At 36.1% G+C, this 23,744-nt stretch overlaps 5 protein-coding genes and 1 non-coding gene across 10 annotated transcripts; 4 read left to right on the top strand and 2 right to left on the bottom strand.

Moving 5' to 3' along the window:
* The first annotated feature begins 215 nt into the window (after window positions 1-215).
* Window positions 216-6,462, top strand: LOC110992358. 3 transcript variants are annotated; one of them, XM_022258133.2, is made up of 4 exons: window positions 225-809; window positions 4,352-5,744; window positions 5,835-5,963; window positions 6,123-6,462. In XM_022258133.2, the coding sequence occupies exons 2-4, from the start codon at window positions 4,424-4,426 to the stop codon at window positions 6,239-6,241; spliced, it is 1,569 nt and encodes a 522-aa protein (XP_022113825.2). In that variant the 5' UTR covers window positions 225-809; window positions 4,352-4,423; the 3' UTR covers window positions 6,242-6,462. The 3 variants fall into 3 exon arrangements, with proteins under 3 accessions (XP_022113827.2, XP_022113825.2, XP_022113824.2); XM_022258132.2 differs by having other exon boundaries at window positions 226-813; XM_022258135.2 differs by lacking the exon at window positions 5,835-5,963 and having other exon boundaries at window positions 216-813.
* Window positions 6,463-6,596: 134 nt separating this feature from the next.
* On the bottom strand, window positions 6,597-8,218 carry LOC110992359 (translocon-associated protein subunit gamma). The gene is made up of 4 exons (XM_022258136.2): window positions 7,964-8,218; window positions 7,591-7,810; window positions 7,085-7,216; window positions 6,597-6,803 (listed from the first exon to the last, which is right to left on the bottom strand). Exons 1-4 carry the CDS (start codon window positions 8,094-8,096, stop codon window positions 6,737-6,739), a joined length of 552 nt encoding a protein of 183 aa, XP_022113828.1. The 5' UTR covers window positions 8,097-8,218; the 3' UTR covers window positions 6,597-6,736.
* Window positions 8,219-11,165: 2,947 nt separating this feature from the next.
* Window positions 11,166-11,713, top strand: LOC110992332. Its single transcript, XR_006750618.1, has 3 exons — window positions 11,166-11,405; window positions 11,499-11,616; window positions 11,690-11,713. It is a non-coding gene; the product is annotated as an uncharacterized LOC110992332 (transcript).
* A 14-nt stretch (window positions 11,714-11,727) lies between these two features.
* Window positions 11,728-13,666, top strand: LOC110992330 (protein RFT1 homolog). The gene has a single exon (XM_022258086.2). The coding sequence runs from the start codon at window positions 11,874-11,876 to the stop codon at window positions 13,551-13,553; it is 1,680 nt and encodes a 559-aa protein (XP_022113778.2). The 5' UTR covers window positions 11,728-11,873; the 3' UTR covers window positions 13,554-13,666.
* On the bottom strand, window positions 13,589-16,239 carry LOC110992331 (vacuolar fusion protein CCZ1 homolog). Of its 3 annotated transcripts, none has more exons than XM_022258088.2 (11): window positions 15,923-16,239; window positions 15,760-15,857; window positions 15,590-15,680; window positions 15,446-15,496; window positions 15,063-15,188; window positions 14,815-14,987; window positions 14,472-14,746; window positions 14,205-14,389; window positions 14,047-14,132; window positions 13,843-13,967; window positions 13,589-13,770 (listed from the first exon to the last, which is right to left on the bottom strand). In XM_022258088.2, the coding sequence occupies exons 1-11, from the start codon at window positions 15,992-15,994 to the stop codon at window positions 13,712-13,714; spliced, it is 1,341 nt and encodes a 446-aa protein (XP_022113780.2). In that variant the 5' UTR covers window positions 15,995-16,239; the 3' UTR covers window positions 13,589-13,711. The 3 variants fall into 3 exon arrangements, with proteins under 3 accessions (XP_022113780.2, XP_045486962.1, XP_022113781.2); XM_045631006.1 differs by having other exon boundaries at window positions 13,590-13,770; window positions 16,068-16,239; XM_022258089.2 differs by lacking the exon at window positions 15,760-15,857 and having other exon boundaries at window positions 13,591-13,770; window positions 15,923-16,238.
* A 3,211-nt stretch (window positions 16,240-19,450) lies between these two features.
* On the top strand, window positions 19,451-23,679 carry LOC110992362 (EF-hand domain-containing family member C2). Its single transcript, XM_045631113.1, is given in 17 exon segments — window positions 19,451-19,560; window positions 19,636-19,791; window positions 19,937-20,087; window positions 20,338-20,450; window positions 20,530-20,619; window positions 20,708-20,784; window positions 20,874-21,039; window positions 21,117-21,279; window positions 21,433-21,616; window positions 21,827-21,901; window positions 21,903-21,954; window positions 22,087-22,275; window positions 22,349-22,494; window positions 22,631-22,747; window positions 22,948-23,127; window positions 23,205-23,346; window positions 23,536-23,679. Coding segments are annotated over 17 exon segments (2,169 nt in total). The 5' UTR covers window positions 19,451-19,503; the 3' UTR covers window positions 23,647-23,679.
* Window positions 23,680-23,744: the final 65 nt, after the last annotated feature.

The following is a 23,744-nucleotide window of genomic DNA, read 5'->3' as shown; positions in this document are numbered from 1 at the left end:
GATAACAGATACGTTACGTACACAAATAATTTGGATTAGTAATAACTTGTTGAAGCCTATCACGCAAAACCAGTTGACAGGTGTGTTATTAAGACTTGAATGAGTGTAATGACTTATTAGGACTCTGTAAACTGAATACCAAACATGTATTCTCATGCTACTTATTATAGTTCTATCAATCCTAAATATATATGGTAATATATATTCTGTGATAGGTGATTTTCTTCTACTAGCTTGGAGATTGCTAAAGCTATCCATCTTGTATTATCGTGAACTGTAGGGAACGACTCTGCGTCATATATTACAAGAAATGAAGCGTTACAAAGACGAGAGCGCAGTAAACACTTAATGAAAAGCAATGAAGCATATCACGAAAGTGGCATTGCCTCTTCAAAACTTCAACTGCATGTAGTTTTTCTTACGCATCGCTCGCGTTTCATATAGTGTGATATGTAATGCTAAAAAGCTATGTCTGACCGTCACTTGGGGCTCTAATCACCATTATTTTTTTCATTGTATGGGAATTCGATCGTTACCTCATATTTAAATGATCAAGTTACCCGCCCACTCATTTAGAAGATTTTGTTTCACGTCTTATTTGCAGTCAAGTTTGTGTTATAATATGAAACCGGTGCGGCGTCTGGCACGTGCATCCGACACGCATCACGAGCCAAAGTCATCCAGTGCGCCCTCGCTCTTCGCGGCATCTGTACGCATGGAGACTCAACTCGCGAAAGCCTTAACATAACATGAAAACAACCAACCTATTAGTGTTGTGACAATCAATTTGCTTCTCAAGAAAACTTTTCGTGAGTAAGTTTTCTTATGTTGTATCTACCGTAGAACTTATATAAAAACACATTTATTAAAAGCTTCGATTTGCATATTTTAATTATTTTACGTATTCTTTCACTTTGTTCTTCGCATTTTATTACTAATAAGCCTTTACTGAAAATATTAGGTATATTTGCAGACTAGATTATCAGAATATGAAACATTATTACTGTCTGGTCTTTGACAAAAAGCGAATGAGTGCACTTACTTACTTTAAATCGTAAGTTTGATTTTAAAAGTAAATAAAGGCTTTTCTAAGTATCGCTTCTTATAATGTACTTAACACCAATATAGTATTTTAAGCTAAAGACTCTTAGAAAAGTATTATGGGAATTGAATAATGTTTCGCAAAAATACGACTGTGTGTAGGTATATTAAACACACCATGAAACCAGATTTGTTAAGAATCTCTATATCTTTATAACGCTTTTTTCAAGATGATTTATATTATGATTTGAAGTAAAGAACAATTGTAGGTATATAAAAGAGAGTTCATTGAACTTAATGGAATATAAGAAATTTTTTATATTATGTTAGATATTTGAATGTACGAATTAATTGACTTTATTCATTATTAAATGTATCGTTTCAAACAATACTTATTAAGGCATAATATATCTCATATTATCTCATAAATGGCACCGCATCGGTTACATGGCCAAAGTGAAATTTAAATTGTCATAATGTCTCTGTAACAGACCGTTAAATACGAAATGCTTTTTACCGTGAACTAACATTAATGTAAAATTATTTTAAATTAATTGAAGTATGCTTCGAAAACTCAGAAGTGACGGTGGATTACCTAGGAGTATGGGTTCTGTAAGACAAGTTTATTTTAAAGTTATAAAATAAATAACAGATTGCAAGCAGTAGGTATTTTTAAGTGCTCACCTCAAGGGCGTCGCTAGACTATTCAAGGGCTGTAGGAGGACAATGAAAGTGGGTAAAGGTGATGGGAGAAATATATGAGTTGTACAAAACGAGTGAAACTTTACAGCTCCTCTCTCTTGCCCAGGCGACGCTTTCAACTTAATATAATATCTGTACGGTTGTATTATTCTCCCAATAATGGAACTGTCCGTGCGAGATCTTAAACTCAAGAGCTAGTATAGTTGACGACGTCATAAACTTTAAGATATACGGCTGGAGCATGTCTAAACCTGGACACGCATTTAAACCTCTATTATTATGGACACCGAAAGCATTCTTTGCTTCTTTTGTTTCATACCATAAGAGTCTCTTACACAGTTAGTTTCACAGTTATTTTATCGGCCTAGGCGAATAAAAATAAATCATTAAAGCTTGTACCTAACTTGTGACTATTTATTCATTTAACTATAGTAACAGTTTGTGATTTATATATTAGAGATAGTACTTAGTAGATCGACATATTATAATTGTACGAGACGGACTGACACGGACAGACATATGTGATATACATATGCCTCTTCGTCACGACCTGTGCATGGCGCAAAACAAAAACAGTGAATCGTTTTGTGGGTAATCTGCTGCATCTAGACGACCACGAGCAGCGTTCGACATATTGGATAATTTTTCGTGTGGCGTGTGAGGCGGTAGCGACGTGAGTTTGGAGTCTGCACAATCAGTTCGGCCGAGTTTCACCCGGAGTATTCAAGCTGTTACTTTTATAACGCGCGGCCGCACATGACAACGCTCTGTTTCCCTAAGTCTCATTGTCACATATACCACGTAATGGAATTCTTTAACTTTCTCGCCACGCAAATATCACCTTAACACACCTTGAGGAGAGAGAGAAATCGATATTGAGTACAACAATATTGAACGATAATATCTTTTGTAACTAACTTGTACTATTTTTTGTTGCAAAAGTAAAAAGTGGATATTCATGTGCATAAGGTGAACTTTCGAAAAAACAATAAAGTGGCGTGCCAACTGCAAATTGCGATATGTTCCTTATTCGGGAAAAGATTTGACAGAGATCGTGACTTTTTATATTCCCAATAAAAGTTCGAAGATCGACGAAGAGTATAAGCTGACGGAAGAACATAATTGCACACTTCAACGGTAATAGTTCATGCTATTTTGCGAATAAAATACCGAATCTCTCTTCTCCATACTAGATAAATTCCTAGGTTAACACGGTTTTGCACTAAGCAACGAGGTGGATGTGACGTCATTATATCGGATAAGATAGTAAAAGTAACTATTCTTGTTCTTTCTTTAAAAAAAAGGTGAATTACCTTATAAGTAGTACTTACCTTGCTTATCTGAGAAATGAAAACAATAGACCCTAGGCGATCAGTTTGTGGACGAACGCAATTCTACTTTCGTTGATTGTTCAGGATAGAGACCTCTTTTCTTTGAGACGATTTGTAACGAAAAAAAGAGCTCGTATAGTTTTTACAATTAAATTGAACTCCGAATTATCTGACGTTATGAAAAAAACGTGTACCAATTATTACAATTAGCTGCTAACAGTTAATTCAGGAATCTTCTTACACAAATCAGTTTTAAAAACTATCTTCCTTTCTTAGAGCACACAAAAGCACCATATTTAATCCCATTAGACTAATATTTATTCATGTATTCCTTAACGTACTTACGTAACGTTTCTCCATTATTGAACTAACCTGAGCCGAATCGACGTTTCCGTCGACATTCTTTAATAGGTATTTCTTTTAATAGATTTAAAAATATGAACTCTAAAATATTGTTTACTCCAAGAAAATCATTCAATAAATTTCATTTATTTTACAAATTAGTAAGAATATTGTTGGAACATGCGATATAATTCAATTCCTATAGCGCTACTTTTTCACTTTTTGCAATCCTGTCGTATTTTATTTTCTCACGTATGCGCATTCGCGACGTTAAAAAGAAGTTTACTGGAAACTGGTAGGTCGTTACCAGGCGCAACTGAGTTACTGACCATCGAACTGGCCCTTAGGGATGAGAATTAATACGTTCGTTGCCCTGTCTGTGCAATGTCCACAACATTGGACAGTTCATGCCACGTCCGGTGCTTGCTTATTCACAACTAGACTTGTGCAGAAATGTACCTACAATTATGAATACTTACTATATTATAGCACGTCATTGTATGCTGAACTCGCTTTTTATAATTTATTAGATAGGAGCAAGTCCCTTTTTGCAGTATTTTTAGTTGTACTATCGATAAAATTGCATCATGACATGAGGATAAATAATGTCTGTGTTCTTTCAAATATTTTTTTTGACGGCATTTTTTTAAATATGTATCAGCTTGCAAGATGCTGGTTATTCCGATTAGCCATGATTAACAAAACCGTCACTCTTCCATATCCGCTAATAATAATAGGTAATAAGGTGGTGGCTGCTTACGATCTGGGATAAGCGTTTTTCTCTTGGCCAATGCTACGCAAAAATGAACTAAAAAATGCCTGGAAGCCCCGGGCCAAAACCAAACCGGTTTATTAGGTCAGAAGCGTTTCGATAGAAGTGAGTTTATATAACATATATAAAAACAACATATAACAGGTATGTTTTTTATTTTCAGCGGCGACACTTGAAGCCAGAAGACAGATGTCTGTACTGCGAGACTTGGGTAGCTGAGGGCCGGCGTGGCCTTATGGAGGGACTGGCGCTGCCTACACTGCTTCTTATAGCGGTGCTACAACTGACCATCACTGACTCAGCTCGGTTTGGTGACCGCCTCGCCCCTAGGAAACCCGCGCCTTACTCGCCTCGCAATGCAAATCCAGGACAAACTTTTGCACAAAACGATGAAGCCACTTACGAACAAGATTTTGATAAGCACATCCTAGCTTTTGAATATGACGAGCCAAAACTGGAAACGGAAGCTCCCCATCGACGCCCCGCTCGGACGGAAGCACATCGCTTGGAAATGAGTACAGAATACTTCGTGATACCGGAAAAGATATCTACGTCATCTTCAACATCGATTCCTCACCGCCCAAAAGTTATTGCCACAGCGCGGCCGCATAACATGACCATGCCGGCCACAAAAGTCGCAACTTTGACGGCTTTAAGACTTGAACCGTGGGCGGTTCCAATTTTAGCATTAGCGAGCGTAATCATGCTAATTATTTGCGGCTTCGAGGCTTTCGTTATTTGGGGCGCCAGTCGCAGAGCGCCGAGCCACAGACATTTGCTCTTAGGACAGACGTTGCTCTTCGGGCTTTTTCTTTGCGCAGGCACCGCAGCCCTGTATGTCGCATCGCCTACGACCTTCACCTGCGGGGCTGTACGTTTTGCGACCGGAGTGGCGTACGTGATCGTGTTCGTGACATTATTAGTGAAATGTGTATTTCTGTTAAGTCTAAACGGTGGCGTATACCTCCCCGCCGCTTACCAAGGACTTCTGTTATTTTTTGCGATCATGATACAGGTCGCCATCGGGGCGCAGTGGCTAGGCGGGTCGCCGCCACGAGTGGCACCCAGTGGGACGAGGTGCCAGACGGCGTTGTCCGATCTATTACTATCTTTGTGTTACGCTGCATTTCTAATAGCCGTGGTGTGCGGGGTTGCACTTCGATCGCGCGGTATCCGGGACAACTATCGCGAAGCCACGCATATTGCAGCCGCGAGTGGCGCGACGGCTGCAGTGTGGGTGTGCTGGGTTGCGGCGGCTCTCGGGGCTCCCGATCAGCACAAAGACGCGTGCGTGGCGGCCGGATTATTGGCTACGTGCGCCGTAGTCTTTGCTCTTATGTTCGCTCCGAAAGGTCGCCGCTTGGCCGCCCTGGGCCGAGAGGGCCGCTGGGACGCCGATCGCGAGGAAGGCCTCAGCTCCCTGGGCGCGGGTGGTTCCGGTTATTCGCCTTCGTTCTTTCACTTCAAGCCGGTCAAGTACGGCATGGTTTCGGCGGCGGCGCCGGCGATGGCTTCATCGATCTCGGATCGCAAGGAGCCCCCAGCTCAGCAAGCCGGTTAGTTAAGTATCGACGCTAATGCGCGCTACCAAAGTGAGGATTATCTCTTTCGCACGACACCTAATGGCCACGCCGGGTTGTTCGCAGATCCGTTCGGCATCTTCGTGACCTCACACCATCACAGACGCACCGCGTGCGCCCCGCACTATCCCATGCACCTACTAACGCACTATAACTACAATCATTACCCACCCTATCACTACATGTTACCACCAGGTAATGCTGCAATTTTTAACTCCTATATAAATAATCGTGGTTGTGGTCTTCAGTAGCACGTTACACTTTTTGCAACAAATGTAAATAATAATAATTTTTTTATATGCTTTTAGCCATCGGTTTATTCCTTAGCTGCCTAACGCGGATTTCCCTTTACAGGCGTGATGGTGCGCGCAGAAGAGGCCAACGTGTACACGAGCGTGGAGCCGACCTTCAGCAGCAATCCCAACGTGTTCTTCCAACGCACGGACCCTTTGCACGTCGGCATGATGTACTGAATACTGAGCCCCGCGCAATCACGCGTTCCCGCGGGAACACTGAATTTGGACGGAGAAATTTTTGATGTTTGATCTATAGATCAATGGCATTGTGTGACATAAAGAATCTGCTTCTTACTCGATTTCAGAGATTAGTTTAATTTTATTGTTCAACAATATTTTATACTTAAATCATTTTTAATATGTGGTAGACATAGATTTTGCTTTACTTACTTCTAAATAATACTCAAATAGGATAAGATGAAATAAATATTTGTGATGATGTATGGTACTTAGCCCACCCTGACTGAAAAATTACAATTTTGAAATAAATAAATAATTGTGCTTTTATGAGTTTTGTAAATAAAACTGAACATTGATTAAAAAATTGTTTAATTATCCTAACAAAATAAATTCATTCTTAAATAATCTAAACAGAAGAGTACCTTTGAATCTTACTTAAATATTATCAATTCACTCGGTTTCAAACACACTTCACACCAAGTTATTGAACATTTACTTTGTTCCTGTAGATAAGAGGGCCAGGAGTCCTGAGGCAGCAGTCAGCGACACTATGTAGTTACTGAAAGGAGCATGTTAAGGAAATAACAACCATAAATTCATTTGCATCTAAGGTACCTTATCACCTGTACCATTTGTAATTACTAATTTCTAAAACAACTTTGATTATATGCTGCAGCACCATTCAAATTGTATAAACCCTATGCAACATAGACAAAATTTGGTTCCAAAATATTTGAAATATCAAAGTGTGCAAAGTTCCCCACTAGGCTAGTAGTTATATAGATCTTTCCTCCAAATGTTTATGTTATAATGGCAATATATATTAAAATAAAAGGATACACTGTAGGAGTGAATGAACGCAGTAAGTAAAAACTGCTCAAGATAACTATTGTCAGGAACAAGGCATTATTGTAGAAGATGGAGAAAGTTGTTGCTTCATAGTCAGCTACTTCATTTTTTTTCCATAAGATCCTGCAAATGTTATCAATAATAATTGTTAAGTTAATAAATAACTAAGTATAGCTTAAGCAAATTTGATATAGTAATAAAATATGTTTTGTGATTTTAGTAAGTTGGAAAAATCACAGATCTGCTTGAATATACTTAAGAGAATAGTCAAAAGAAAGCTTGTTAAAACATATTGTAATGATTAGATTGTTAATTACTGCCGTAGGTAATTTGTTGTAGATACAAACTTGGGTTATATGTGTAACTTAATATTAGAGAAAAAACCATTTCTATTTACTTATCTTGTAAAAATAAAAGACATACAAACAAGGTCATCACTATAAACTAGATACTCTTTAAGTATGATTACTAAGATAACTAACAGAAATTGTAGATACCTTTCATCCTTTTCCTTTCTGCTCATCTTTTTGTCATCTGCTAATTTTCGAGACATTTCGCGGGCAACAGCGTCTTCTCTACGGACAGCGACACGGTGCTTCAGTTGGAATTTAGTATTGCGATAGGCCAATGCCAACAACCATGTAGAGATTGCTGTTACAAACACGAACCATGCTAGGGATGTGTTTACCTCTAAAGAGTGCACTCTCCAGAATAACCCTAAAAAAAAAAACAAATGCAATTGAGATTTACTGAATGACACAATTGCCACATCAGTAGGACTTTCACTTTCTGTACACTTGCGATTACCAATTTTACATTTATGTATCAGTTCAAACAATAAATTATTAAAAGTTTTAATTAATAACTTACAAATCGGAATAGCAGATACAATGAAAGCGTTCCCATAAAATAAGGCTGATGACTTTGTTGAGACATTTCTGCTAAAGTCTTGTAACAAAAGCTCTTCTTCTTTTGTAAACGCTTTGTTAGATTTGCCGGACATTTTTTATTCTTTAAATTCTAAATTTATAGAAATATTTTAAAAACGTTATACAGAAATTTTCTACAAAATGCGAATGGTTCAAAAATCGAAAATAACTTCAGTCGAAAAAGTTTAAACGTCGATGACGTTTAACTTACAGGTCACTTGACAGTCAACACATATTTTCAACGTGTCAGGCTTAGATGAAGTACCAGATAGATTGAGCGGTGAGCCTAAAATCATAGTGTTGAAAGTAATATATTATATTCGTTACCATATCTACATCTATATCACTATAAAGTTCATTTTGCTATATGATTGATTGATATCATAGAAATTGGGTGTTGTTCCCACGCGAATTTATGTGCCTATTTCACAATCTTTGTTATTAATTTATTTATTTTAGTATTTTTTATTACTTAAGATGTCGTGTAAAACATAGTTTAATGGTTGCAGATACCAGACAAACATTGTGAAAAAACAAAAAATTTGGAATTGCCAGTTCTGTTTTGGATAAAGGGATACTCTTCTTTAATAATATAATCCCAGAGGCTCTTTTATCTTTGCCTTTTAATAAATTTAAGAATTGTATTAAAGAAAAGCTGTGTAAAAAGGCTTACTATAAAGCTAGTGCTTGTCTAGTTGATAAAAGGGTAAAGGTTTTCCGGTACCTGTACTCGCTTGGCACTGTCCCGGAGTGCTGGAAGATCGCTTCGATACATCCGATCCCTAAAAAAGGCGATCGCTCCGATCCGTCCAACTATCGCCCAATAGCGATAACCTCTTTGTTCTCCAAAATAATGGAATCCATTATTAATGGCTAGCTCCTGGAGTATCTGGAGGGCCACCAGCTAATAAGTGACTCTCAGTACGGCTTTCGTCGTGGTCGTTCGGCTGGTGACCTTCTTGTATACCTTACGCATAGATGGGCGGAGGCAATTGAGTCCAAGGGGGAGGCTCTAGCGGTTAGTTTGGACATAGCGAAAGCCTTCGATCGGGTGTGGCACAGAGCACTGCTCTCGAAGCTTCCAGCCTATGGGCTTCCCGAGAAATTATGCGATTGGATCTCCAGCTTTCTGGCCGATCGGAGCATCAAGGTCGTCATCGACGGAGCATGTTCCGACCTTAAACCCGTGAACGCTGGGGTCCCACAAGGCTGTGTTTTATCCCCGACCCTGTTTCTTCTGCATATCAATGATATGTTGCAACTTAGCAACATTCACTGCTATGCGGAAGACAGCACTGGGGACACTCTTTACACTGGCCGGGCAAGTATTTCTCGGGCAGATGTCGATGAGTACCGGAACAAACTTGTGTCTGAAGTAGAAACTCTACTACGTGGAGTCTGACTGGGGCAGACTAAACCTAGTCCAATTTAACCCCAAAAAGACACAAGTTTGCGCGTTTTCCGCTAAAAAAACACCCTTTGTCGCTACTCCTCTTTTCGAAAACACTCTCCTTAAAGCCACAACCAGCATTGGAATACTTGGCGTTGACATATCGAACGACGTTCAGTTTCGCGGTCACTTGGAGGGAAAGGCAAACTTAGCCTCCAAAAAGCTCAGTGTGCTCAGCAGGGTGAGACGGTACTTCACTCCGGGCCACCGCTTGCAACTATATAAAGCGCAAATTCGGCCCCACATGGAGTACTGTTCCCACCTTTGGGTGGGTGCTCCCCAGTACCAACTCCTTCCATTTGACCGTATTCAACGAAGAGCGGTTCGAATCGTTGACGACCAAAATCTCTCCAAGCGGCTTGATCCTTTGGCGTTGCGTAGAGATGTGGGGTCTCTCTGCATCTTCTACCGCATGGAGAGTGTTCAGAGGAGTTGTTCGGATTAATACCTGCAGCTGAGTTTCATCATCGGACGTCGAGGCAGAATACGAAATTCCACCCGTATCACCTCGACGTCCGCTGTTCCACAACTGCGCGTTTTTCTAGGCAGTTTTTGCCGCGCACCACCACTCTGTGGAACCAGCTGCCAACTGAAGTATTTCCGAACCAATTCGACTTAGGGACCTTCAAGAAAAGAGCGTACCAATACTTAAAAGAACGGCAACGCACTCGCGAGCCCTCTGGCATTGAGGGTGTCCATGGGCGGCGGTATCACTTAACATCAGGTGAGCCTCCTGCCCGTTTGCCCCCGTTTTTTTTCTATAAAAAAAAAAAATAAGTATTGTTTGATGATTTGCTTTTTTAAAAGTGTACCGAGAGTTTTTTACGCCGGCTTTTTCTCTCGGCCTACACCCTCTGTCTTCTTTGCCGATGAGTAGGGATGCCTACAGGTTCAAATTTAATGACGTGGAAAAATAGTGATACCTTGATGATCGTTCCAAAATAAACGTATTTTATTACTTTTTTCTTAATTGTTTTTCTTATTTCTCCTTCTAACCCTTTGATTTGGGACCTGGCAGTAAATGTAAAATTAGAAGCATTTCATATGTATTTCTTTTTGACGTTTATAAGTGTAAATTGTGTTACTTAAATAAGATTTTGAATTGTCATATAAGATCGACGATATTGTATGAAGTTCTTCATTTTCACTTATTGCGGATGAAAGAATTATTATTTTTAAGTGAATCTATTATCACATCGTCTCAAACTTTTTGGTCTGTGTGGCGCATGTCGCGTGACGGTCGGCCGCGGAGTAAAGCGGATAAAGTGAAAGGCGCTCGTCATAGCAGCCAAGGCCAATATGGCAGCGCACATAGTTCACAGCAGCTGACCGTATACTGTAGTCACTACAGTATACTAGAAATAGACGGAGACGAATTAGTTGGAGACTTAGTCTACTTTTCTAAGTCCCATTATCATTCCAATTTTCCAAGTATAAAATTAAGATTGATAAAGCGATTTTATACCCTTATTCCAAAAAAAATTAGTTAATTGTCTATAATGTGAAAAAAGTTACATTTTTACCGTGGTTTCATAAAACCACACAACATTTTTTGCATGGCTGACGCACAAACCGTGCTGGCCAAGAGGAAAAAAGTCGGCGGACAGTTCACACGTCCATAGTCCAAAGAGTAAATTATACGATAGGTCATCATTATTCATTGCTTCATCAATCTGTATATTATTCACTAACAGACACTGTCAGACATGAGACAATCAGTAGTCACTAGTCACTGGTCACTAGTCACTACTCACTACGCAGTACGCACAATAATACCTTTTACAAATTACAATTATTTGCGGATTAAAAGCGATACCATTTTTTGCTACAATCTTAACCTGCCGAAACATAATTTGTTTTTTGTTAGTTGTTACAAGCAAAATTTAGAATAGACACTATTCTACACTGAAAGTTTGAATGAGTTTCGTGGAAGGTAAGGAAAATTAATGTGTATTAATGTTTTATGTAAGTCTATTCATTATAGTATTGAGAATCATAATTTCAGCAATAATGGAAAAAATTCCAGACAGACTAGGATATTTAATATTAACAGAGGATGGTGCTGTACTGGAATCGGGTGGAGAACTAGAAAACGACGAACGAGTTGCAACCATTGTTACTGATCTAATCAGTTTATCAAACAGGTAATGATGTTATTTAATTTTTCTACTGTATGTGCATTTAAAAAGTATGTGCTAATTTGTTTTAACTTTTCAGTGTAGATCCAGTGGCATTTGCTCCAAATGAAAATTTTAAAAAGATATCTATAACATATGAGGACCATTGGTTTATTATCTGTTTATCTAATAAAAAGATACATGTGGTAAAACGTAGTATACAGGCAGCTGCCTCAGAAGGAATATCTGTTAATGTATAAAAGTGTTAAAACTGAAATCTAAAAATGAGTCGTAACCTTTTAATGAGTAGTTTAGAAAATGCTTCTTTTAATATTATTCTTCAAATCTTTTTTAGATGTATAACATTTATTATCAATGCATGGGTCATCCGAAATGTTGGACATGATATTATCGGCATAATGAATGTTCGACTATTGTTATTGGAAAGTACCATATTGTTCCTAAGTAGAGAACCTTTCTATAGAGCTTGCTTAGGAGAGAAGGATAACTGTAATTGGAATCATATAATGAATCAGACGTGGTTATCAGTACCAACAAGCTGTATTCTGTCAACTATTTTTGTATACATTTGGTTGTATATCCTGCCTTTGGGTCACCCAGAGCTTGTGTCTCAGTATACATTTGGATGTTGGAGTGTTGCAATTTCATGCATTTTGGAGTTGTGTTCAGCTAATTTAATTCTTGTTGCACAACTTTATTGTTTTGTGAAGTTAAAGGTGATCCTAGACACAGTACATATCTTTGTTAGAACAGTGCTTTTTCTTTCAATTATTATTTATGATCGGTCATTGGCACTAATAGCATTTTCAGTGGCACAGGTAGTTAGTATAGCAGTTGTTGTAATTGCATATTATCTTTTCTTTTATTGGTACATTAAAAATAAACCTTTGTATTCTAAAGGAGTCATTAAGTCTAAAATAGTTCCAAACAGAATTTTACATAAATTATATACCAACATGGATGACTTTGACTTTACATCAATAAGAGACTTCTTACCAAAATTTTCAGGTTCATTTAATAACATTTTTGATAAAAACTTAAGTAGTCTTACTGTTAGTTTTGCTAAGCAGGGTGTTGTGAAACAATTATTAACTGAAGGGGAAAAGTATGTTATGTCTATGAGCCCTGTCATGTCATTTAGTGAGCAAGCTGTATATGATGTGGTTAATAATCTAGGTAGCTTAGCAGCTCGATTTATATTTCGGCCAATTGAAGAAAGTAGTTATTTTTATTTTACTCAAATGCTTAACCGTGATTTACCACTCCATAAACAAGATAAATATAAGATTCAGGAATCTTGTACAGTACTTTCTCAAGTTTGTAAGATTGTAAGTTCAATTGGACTGATTGTATTTGTGTATGGTCAGAGTTACTCAAGAACATTACTTGCACTATATGGTGGAAAGGAGTTTGTTTCAAGCGGCTTGCCAGTGCAATTACTCAGGAGTCACTGTTTGGCAATTGTTTTACTGGCCATTAATGGTATAACAGAGTGTTACACTTTTGCTACTATGACTAGTGGTCAACTTAACAGTTACAACTATCTTATGGTTTTCTTTTCTATAAGCTTTTTGCTATTGTCATATATTTTTACATACTTATTTGGCCCAGTGGGATTTATTATATCTAATTGTATAAATATGTTTGTTCGTATACTGCATAGTATTCATTTTATTTGTGACAAATATAATGATACTAGTTACAAGCCATTGGAAGGGCTATTTGTGGGTAAATTCTTTTTAACTATTTTAACTGTTACTGGTATTATATGCAAAGTCTCTGAAGATAAGTTTTATGATACTAATCTTGTGGGACATTTGGTTGTTGGTATTTCATGTTTAATTTGTGTATTATTAGCATGGGGATATGAAAATAGAGAACTTGTTATCAAAACTTATAACAAATTTTCCATCAAAGAAAATAAGAAACTTTCAAAAGACTAACATTGTGTATTTTAAAAATACATTTGTTTTTGTAAATATTATTAGAATAGTTGGTAAAATTTAGAATATTAATGTAACATAGTCCAATGTAATAAATATAGAACATTTTTATTTAATAAACAATATAGTATGTTTGTAAATACTATTATTTGCATTCATTACATGGGATAAAAGAAAATTCCTTTCATCTGCATTTCACATATTCTTTTCACTTCATCTGAAAGATATAAATTAATTATGTAACAGAAATATTGAAATAGAGTATTGATGTTAAATATTGAATAAATACCTGCTATCTCCTTCAGGTTGGCATTTTTTTGCATAACTACATAAAATTCTCTGTCATTTGAAGATTTTCCTGTTATCCAATATTCATCAGGAGTTTTTATAATGATTTCACCATATTTTCCAAGGCTGCAAAGAAGGACATAAAACAATCTAGATTTGTGAAACTAATTATTGTGTTGCGTAGACAAGTTGCAATGAAAGTTACCTTTTGTGATCATTGTGTATTTCAGCAATTATATTTAAAACCTCTGGGCTAACTGCAGTAGATGGAGTTATACTGTTTGATGGCATCTAAAACAAAAATATATATTATATAGATGATTAATTAATAGGTTAAACCTAACTGGGTAATTACATACTTACAGATGTTTTTAAAGCCAAGTTGAGTTTATTAAAATACAAAAATTTGTGATCAGTTGGGGTAATTTGAGCATTTGCTAAAGCATGTATAGTACATTGTTCTCCTATTGAGGAGGCAATTGTAGAAAGTTTTGGACCAATAAATGTGTCAAGTGATCTGAATATTGACAAATCCAGATTGGTATTTTCTGTAAAAAACAGTTTGTACAATATAATAATGTGGCATAGAGCTGTAAGATATTTGATTGAAAAATCTTGAGATATACATACCATCTACAGTAAAGCTAACAGTAGCACTGAGTGTTCTATAAATAACAAGATAATATGCCTTTGCTTCAATATCATCTTCTCGTATTAAGTAAACTTTAATAATCTTTTTTAAATCATCCTCACTATGTATGCCCTCAGGAGGACTGATGAAACGACCATGTCTTTCAGCTGCAGTAACAGCACCTCCTTGAATTTCTTTTTCCACTTGTTTGGGTAGCAAATTATGTATTAGATATTGGTATAGTGTAAGCATGTCGTCTTTGCATAAGCCATTCCTGCAAAAGACTTGAAATAAATTACCTGTTGAAATTGTAAATATCAGCATAGCATGAGCAAAACTTACCAGATAAGCTGATTATTATACAAAAATGAAATACATTTGAAGTCCGGATAAGTTACTTCAAGTAAATCAATAAAACAAATAACTTTAAAAAATGTATTTTTCTCTAAAGGTAAATAGTTAATGCCCTGTATGACATTGCTCAGATCATTTGTTACATTTCTGCTAGAGATATACTGAAAACATATTTAGAAACAAATGAAATTATACTTGAATTATCATTCCATAACTTTTATTGTATTAACACTTACTGGAGTAAAAAAATTTTCACAGATTGCATATGTATCTTCAGGTAGAATATCTCTGAACAATCCCATAAACATTCTAAACATTTTATATGATGATATCATGAAGTCATACATTATTGCTGGTTCAACCTAAAACAAAACTATTAAGAAAAAAACCTTTCACTGCACCATTTGCAACAAAAGTGCAAGTTGATAATAATTTCAACTTGAATGTTGAAAACCTGTCTAGTATCTAATTTGGCTTTTTCGAATCTGAGAAAAAATCCAAAAAACATTAACATTTATTGTTGTTATTGAATTGCATAGGTTGCTATGCAGATTTAGTTAAGTTAAGTTTTTATAATTTAGCTTTGATTATTACTAGTACAAATAAGTACAACACTTACAGCCTCTTTGATATCTCCAGGTAATTTTGTTGCATATGGTATGCAAATTACCTAAAAAATAAGTACAATGTTAATAAATTTTTATAAGTTATAACAATGCCTCTATTTCTTAATTTAAAAGTAATTTAGAATTGTAAAACTTACTAGAACCATCCAAAAGTTTATTTCAGGCTGGTAAAAAATATATCTCTTCGACTGAGTCTGCAATGCTTCACAAGGCGCTGATGAGAATGTTCTAAACAAATTTATAATTTTTTAGGAAGGATGCATTTTAAAGTAGAATAAGTTTCTACACTGGAAAGTTTTCAGCTTACGTCATAAATTTAACCACTGCTTCACATAAACCAACTTGTGTTTTTTGAATATCTGTATTTACTTGACTAGGATAAAAATATAGAACCCTTTTTAATTCCTAAAAAAATAAAATAATCATAATTTTGTTTATTGTCAGCGTAAAACATGATTACTTGATCTTACATCTCCTTCACGAGGGCCAAAGTTCGAGTTAAAAATGAAGAAGGAATCTATTTTATTTAGTAAGTCAATCATTGTGATGATCAATTTTTAATAAAGTTGGTGACTGACTACAAGAGGTTTTTTCAGCACAGAAATTTAAACGCACCACCTAAAATCTAACAATTTAAGTTTTATTTTAATAATTATGTCTAAGACTTCAAGTTAATTGTACAGATTTATTATTAAATTATTAGTGGAATAATGAATAATCTATTTCCTTGGAACTTCCAGCACACAGTATTTGTAGTTTCTTTATTTTCTATACCTATTTAATATTTTGACAGCTGAAATGTCAGGACTCGGCACGATGAAGTCACAGATGTAAATTTTATCACAAAAACTATTGAATTATATTTTGCGATGATCCACAGAGCCGATTTTAACAGTTTCATGAAGAACGAAGAATTAATCTTTATTAGAAATATTCTTTTTTTTCCTCTCTACACATCGTCGCATTCGATGGAACCACTGAGAAAAGCAGTGAACCCATTCTTCACCCATTTTCACAACTTTAGGGCTCGTAAAGCGCATATTATCTCGAATTTTATCTTTATTTCTTGGGAATAAATGAGCGTCATTCAGTGTCAACACTGTATTTTTCTCTTGAACAGGAGGCTCACCTCCTGCCCGTTTGCCCCCTGTTCTATGTGATACCGCCGCAATACAGTGATACAAGGTGGTGGTGCGCGGCTAAAACTGGCGCGAAATATGTATAAAAAGTGTGGCGAATGACTCATTATCTTGACACTTGCCATACTCAAATATTCAATAGTCCGTTTTGCAGAGTGCACTGAAGCATTGTCGTTGTGTCTTCACATCTCTTTCATCATCTTGCTTCGAGGGCGTAGATGTCGATTTCCAAGACAACAGGCAAACAGCGATTGACAATTACCAGTCTGCAGTAACTGTTTTTCCATCTTTTAGCACAATTGTTGCGAAAAAACCTTTCCCACCAAAGAATGAGGCTATCATCTTTTGACGTGACAATGTCTTATAAATTGGTTTGCCGGGTGACACTTCAAGAAACTGCGTTACGCTCCGCTCACGTTATGCGCTCACAATGAGAGCGAGTGAGAGGCACGCGTCCCTTCCACTCGGGCATGGTTAGCCCGCCTAAGAGCGAGAGAGACAGACATAAAAAGTGAAAGGCACGCGTCCCTTCCACTCGAGCACAGTTAGCCCGCCTAAAAGCGAGAGAGACAGAGCGAGAGAAAGAGAGTGAGAGAGATAGGCATACACACCGGTTCATGTCTTGCGCTTCTATTTGATTGTATGTATATTTGTATATAAATACGTATGTATGTGTAAAGGTAAAAATGAAATTTTGTTAATATGAAATTCAGTGCGAGATTCTTTGTATAAATAAATGTTTTAAATTGTTACTATTATTTCATCCTTCTTCCTACTATACGAATGAATATTCACATTAAAATTATTTTACCACTCAAAGTCGTTGTCACGTAAAACTTTCGCCCGTATACCGACTTTACAGGCAACCAATTTTTTTCCTTGACTTCTTCCTTTCTTTACCTTTAAGGTTCACTCTCACAACACACAACAATTATATGTAACAACTAGCCGGCCCCGCCCGCTTCGCTGGTCGAATTTTCAAAGGAAATAAAGTAAATTTTATTCATTTTTTTTTGCTTTTTTTGTTAATTTTTATTTTTTTTCTGAAATTTACAATATTTTTCAAAGAAGAGTCAAATTCACTTAAAATAAAATTTATTGATATAATAAATTATAATTATTATTATCTTAATATATATATTTCTTGTGTGCGTGTGTATGTGACTGAACTCCTCCTAAACGACTGGACCGATTTTGACGAAATTTTTTATGTGTGTTCAAGGGGATCTGGGAATGGTTTAGATTCACAATTTTGTCCGCTGGACAATGTTTTTTTAATTAATTTTTAATTTATTAGTAGTTGTTGATTTTGGAATGTTTTACATTGGATCCGACAGACGGCGCTACCATTGCAGTGTCAAATTTTAAATAATATTCGAATTTTAGTCTGTCCCGACAGTTAGCGCTGCGATCAAATTAAAAAAAAGTTTTGTTATCATTGTGTTATTGTAGACCATGGGCTGGATCGTTAGATATTGTCATAACATTTGAATTATAATTTTCATCAAAATGGTCCAGAATGTTTTAGCTTATTAAAAAAAGTTTGAAATTTTCAAATTAAAGACGTGTAGACAGGACAACGTCTGTCAGGTCCGCTAGTATTATAATAAAAATAAATGTTGATGAACAACAAAACAAAGAATAAATGGAAAAATTGTCCAATAGAAATGGTCCGATTCATGGAGAAATGAGTATAAATCTTCCTCCATCTCACATTCGACGACTCGTCGCTCGTAAGTTGAGTTTGCCGGGACGTAAAAAATACTCGTGTTAACGACGTTATGTTAACGTGTTAACGTTAACATGAAACTGAAAACTCGAAATTCAAACGGCGAGTAATTTTGACCGACATCAAAGCTCTGACCATACTGGCAGACCGCGCGAACCATCAGCACCTTCAAAAAGTAAAAAAAAATATTATTATATTAAGTTCCAGGCGGAACACAGTCACATGAGAAACCACAGAGAAAACTCACGCCAGTACAATCGGTGATAGGCAAATTTTCATTAATCACTAAAATTCTTCCTACCAAATTTGGAATTTATAGGAGCTATAGTTTAAAAACGGGAATTGTTCATTGTTAACGCCCCCGCAATCCCCTTGGGGGGATGAATTTCTTAAAATTCGTTTTTAGTTGACCTCTACATAACGAAAGTAATATTCCTACCAAGTTTCACATTTCTAAGTCCTATAGTTCCCGAGATTTCGTGATGAGTAACTATAGAAATTGGAATTCTTAGCTGAATGTAAAAGAACATTATCCGTTTAGTAAACTCCGTTGCCATGGAAACAAAAGAATCAAGAGAAAACGCTTGCAATTAACGGGATAAATGTTCATAAAAGTAAAACAGCAATAAAAAAATGAAGAAACGTTAGAATTCGAAAAATAAATAGCCATAAACCACTATTTCGCATCGAATAGTGGTAGTTTCATGTCGATACGATCAGTGGTTTAGGCGTGATTGAGCCTCAAACGAAGACCATTTTCATTATATATATATAGATTATAGATTCGCCACCAATTCACAAAAACAAATGACAAATGAAAGCAATAAACTGCCTTAGGTTGGTAACCTAAGGCTGTTTTGTATCAGAGTTGTAAAATTTAAATTCAATAAAAGTTTTCATTGGCAATGGCAATTTCTAACTGGCCCGTTTTAAACATTTTCAGTTTTGCCCACGTTGTATGACTGTTGTAGTTCCAAATCCAGTCAACTCTAGAATTATTACCGTTGAATCGGTTACCATGGTTACTATTGTAAAGTTTGATAGACAACATTTTACGAATAAATAAAGTTAATATCGAAGCTGAGAAATATACAATAACTTAATTGTTTTATCATATTTTTGCTTTTTTTAACTATATTGTAACGTTTTAAATTGATTTGAGAAAGTTTTATAAAATAGCATCATGTCTGTGCGAAATCCGCGCCTTCCTTTGCTGCCAGGATATGGCACTAACCCATTGGTAGGTATTTAGTTGATAGTTTAAATATGTACATATTTTTATATAATATTTTTTAAAATATTTGAGTATATTAAGATAGGAAAAACGAGTTTCGGAGTTCGGCCAGTATTTACATCCATCGATAAAGTAAATATGTTGGTGGATAAAGCGGAAGGAGTGAATCGAGTGCCTTCTCTTTACTGTCGTAAGCAAGCGCCTGACTTACCAACCTGGATAATGTACGACAAAAATGTGAGTAATAAATTTATTTATTTATTTATTTATTAAATAACTTGATTAATATAAAGAGTTCTATCTCTTCTATTATTCATAGAAATTAATGATGTCTTCTTAAAGGTGAAACTTGGTATTGGTCAGTTCAAGGTTTTCTTTACAGATATTAAGGTTTCAAGCCTTCTTCCAACAATCACTTCACGAAATGCGATCAGGATCACATATACTTAGAAAAGTAGAAATCTTTTTCTTCTTAGAAGACGGTACAATAAAAGTGATGGAACCAAAAACAGAAAACAGCGGTCTTTCTCAAGGTAAAGTAAATTTAAAAATCGTTTTACCCGTCAAATTTTCAAATTAATTAGATGTACCTAACGTAATTCAGACACACTCTGTATACAATTTCATGTCAAGTTAAGAGACTCTTCTGCCACTAGCAATAATGATCCACAATCTTTCCATCTAATGGAAGCCGCAGTAAATATGGTCCAGAGATCGTCAAAGTTTTAAATACTTGTCGAAGAATATTTTAATATCTATATTATATTTTGTTCTTTTTCTCAGGCACTCTAATAAGCCGCCAACGAATTCGTCTTCCATTTAGTTACGATAGCTACTATGATGTACTGGATTTGAATATAGGTCGCGAAGTGACGTTCTTCGGCAAAGTTTTTAAGGTCCGACAAAAGGAACTTTTGAAATGTTATAGAATTTAGATTTCAATATTAATAACTCGTTTGTTTTGTTTTATAATAGCTTGTGAACTGTGACAACTTTACGAGGGTATTTTTGAATCGTTTGGGAATAAATGTTCCCGATCCCATACCTTGGCCAGACGCAATCGAGGTACAGCAACAAATAAGATAGCAATTATTTGTAGGCGTAAAATATTTACTAAAACATTAGAATAATATTTATTAAAATATTATTTTAGAGAGCGCAAGACACAGGGAAGCCCCCGAAACATCGTCCATTTCGTCAGTTTCTGGATTTCGATAGACAAGTTTTAAGGTATCGTTTATTTCTAGAAATTAATTTTATATTTCGATAATAAATCACAATAATGATAGATATATACACATACATACTCGTTGTTTTAGGTTTCATGGTTATTGGGATGACAGAGATAGCGAGTTTGGTATTATGCATCTTTTGGAAATCCATTACTTTCTTGCGGATGACACGATTGAAATCAAGGAGGTACTTCCTCCGAATTCTGGAATGGAAGCTGGACCTATGTTCTTAAAGAGAATGCGTCTTCCAAGAGTAAATTATTCTTAAGCCCATATAATATGTGCAATTTTTACTACGTTTTATTATTTATTGGTACGGTTATGTTTCAGAAAATCCCTTCTCACGTAGAAATGACAGGTGGTCCCAAATGCCCCTCGTACAGTCCCGCGGATCTCAGCATTGGGGCTGTTGTAAATGTTTACGGGCGCAAGGTGGTACTGACGGACTGCGACCCCTTCACTAAGGAGTATTATAGAGTCACGTATGGTTTCGGTCAGTGAACGTTTTTGTTGCTTGATTTGGCTTAAAGGTTATTTAGCATCTTAATGGCAGTTGCCTTTGGATGATATACCTCCATGCCATTTATGGCAATTAAGTTGGAACCTGGGTTATAACCCAGGTTCCAACTTAATTTTATTTCCATAGATTCTTTCAATCCTCTCCCAATACCAAAAGACGAAGGCACAGAGTGTGTCAGCACAAGTGTGGCAGAACGACAACTTCCCCCGTGGAACGGATACGGAAGCTACGATGACTCAGCTGAAAATTGCCGCACAGTTGAACCGAAACCGCCTCATAGGGATTTTATTAAGTTCTTGAATAAAGACCGGTATTTATTTACATTCTGAATTATTAGAGGAAATGCAATTAATGTTAGCATCATAGTTAGTCATAGTTAAATCATAGTTAGCATTTGTCATAGGTATGTTTACTTAATAATGAGATGTGTGAGATCAAATCTCTTAGGATAAAATTTAGTTAACAGGTAAATGCCAATATTAAAGAACAAAAATAATTGATGGTATTTGCATGATGACAGTGTCGGGTTTGACTCCCACGTTCTACGTTTTGCCGCTCGCCTCATCAGCGATAACCCTGAGGATAAGCTCCGATATTGATGATACTATCGGAATTTTTGAGCTTGGTGAACGTAACTCTGGATTTAAGGTAGGCGTTTAGTTTATTAGTAATGGATAAATAAATCTATGGAAATTGCTATGTACTATTGTTTTTGAAATAGTCTCGAGTTCCTTGTTGTGAATGTATGAATGTCTCCCATAGTGAATAAATGTTATGCAGGGAGGTAAATTCTTCCGTCGCGACAAAATGTACCTTCCTGACGTGGATTTCTTCGTTCCCAAAGAGCCACCCGCCTACACCGACAAGGATATGTGGGTGGGGAATGAACTAATTATCAATAAACACTGCTTTCGTCTCATAGGGGCCGACGAATACGCTTTGCGGTATATGGAAGTGAATGAGGACGAGGTCGGTGTTACCTTGATTTAGTAAATTTTTTATACTATAATATAGAACTTTAACTTTAAAATATTATTTTCAGTATCCTATGGCTAACTTAGCCCTAATTATGGATAAAATTCGTCGTACTCTGGCTACCCAAGAAAATGGCTACAAAAATTTTGTAGCAAAATATATGGATGCCGTGGTACCCGACAACAGAGAGCTCATGTCTGTCAGGTGCTTCAAGTAAGTAGACCCCAATAAAGTCATCTTCAGACTACGCAAGTAAATAAGTATGAAGGGCCTTAATGCTTAACAATATATTAATGTAATGTTTCAATAGTTGGAAGGTGTTTATTTGTTGGGAGAATTTTGTTTACAGACAAGCGCTCAAAGAAGTTATGTGTGAAAGAATGACGGAACACGAATTTATTACATTAATACGCCACTTCCGGGGAGATCCCGGTAAAGAGAAGAGCCCTAGGCGGGAAATGATCAGGTCAGTCCATTAAATAATAATAAAACAAGAGGTGGACACTTATGATGTGAATAAAAAATATTGTAATACGATAGGTATTGTATATAAAGTATGTCTTGTAACCTGGAGGTGCTTGGGTTTTAATGAACGGTCTCGCTTTTTAAATAGTAGGTATTGAATATGTTCATTCGAAGGAATTTATGTTTTATGTTTGACCTAAGGTCCTTGGTGTTTTCGGACCTGACGCGTGGTCTCTGGGACGAAAGGGATAAATTAAGAGAATCTCTGTTGCACGCTGATGCGAACGGTTTAGGAGTATTAGCAGTGCCACGGATGAGGCAACTCCTCCGAGCCAACCGCTTGCCGATCAATACTGATCTCATGGACTGCATGCTGCAAGTGTATGTGATTAAGCATCTACATAATTATTTTTGACTTGGGATTATTACTATGAAGGAATCTATTTTAAATGTTGTAGGCTGAACAAGGATGCCGACTGTAATATAGTGTATGAAGATTTGTTGACATTCCTCGATTTTAAAACTCGTCCCGTGTACAACCTTAGTGAGGGAGATTATCAAAAAGTTGTGAGACACGCTCCACCGCTTAAGGATACCGAAGTAAGTATTATTAAATTATATTTCTATAGCGATATATAATAGAATAAAGTTTTTGTTGTAAGTTGTACTCAACTGTACCTATTTTATCACCATATTTAGTTTATCTAGAGCCAACAAGTCATTCCAATCTCACAGATTAGAAAGAAATTTTTTTATGTTTTAAGGATTTTAATCAATATATGATTTCAGTGTAAGCTTTGGGCTGAAACAGAAACAATAATTCGGGAAGGTTTTGTTAATTGGAGTGCTTTTCTTTGCCAATTAAACCTTGAACACCTCGTCAAGGAACAAACTCAGTGATGTATTTTTTTTTCTTGTATCAAACTTAATATAATATTCAATAAATTTTCGTATGTGAATAACGTTTTTCTTACTAAGAAAAAACATAAGATTGTTGG

The sequence above is a fragment of the Pieris rapae genome, chromosome 14 (assembly GCF_905147795.1).
Source record: "Pieris rapae chromosome 14, ilPieRapa1.1, whole genome shotgun sequence".
Taxonomy (NCBI): domain Eukaryota; kingdom Metazoa; phylum Arthropoda; class Insecta; order Lepidoptera; family Pieridae; genus Pieris; species Pieris rapae.
The sequence above is the reverse complement of the archived record's forward strand: the minus strand, read 5'-3'. Positions and strand labels throughout refer to the sequence as shown.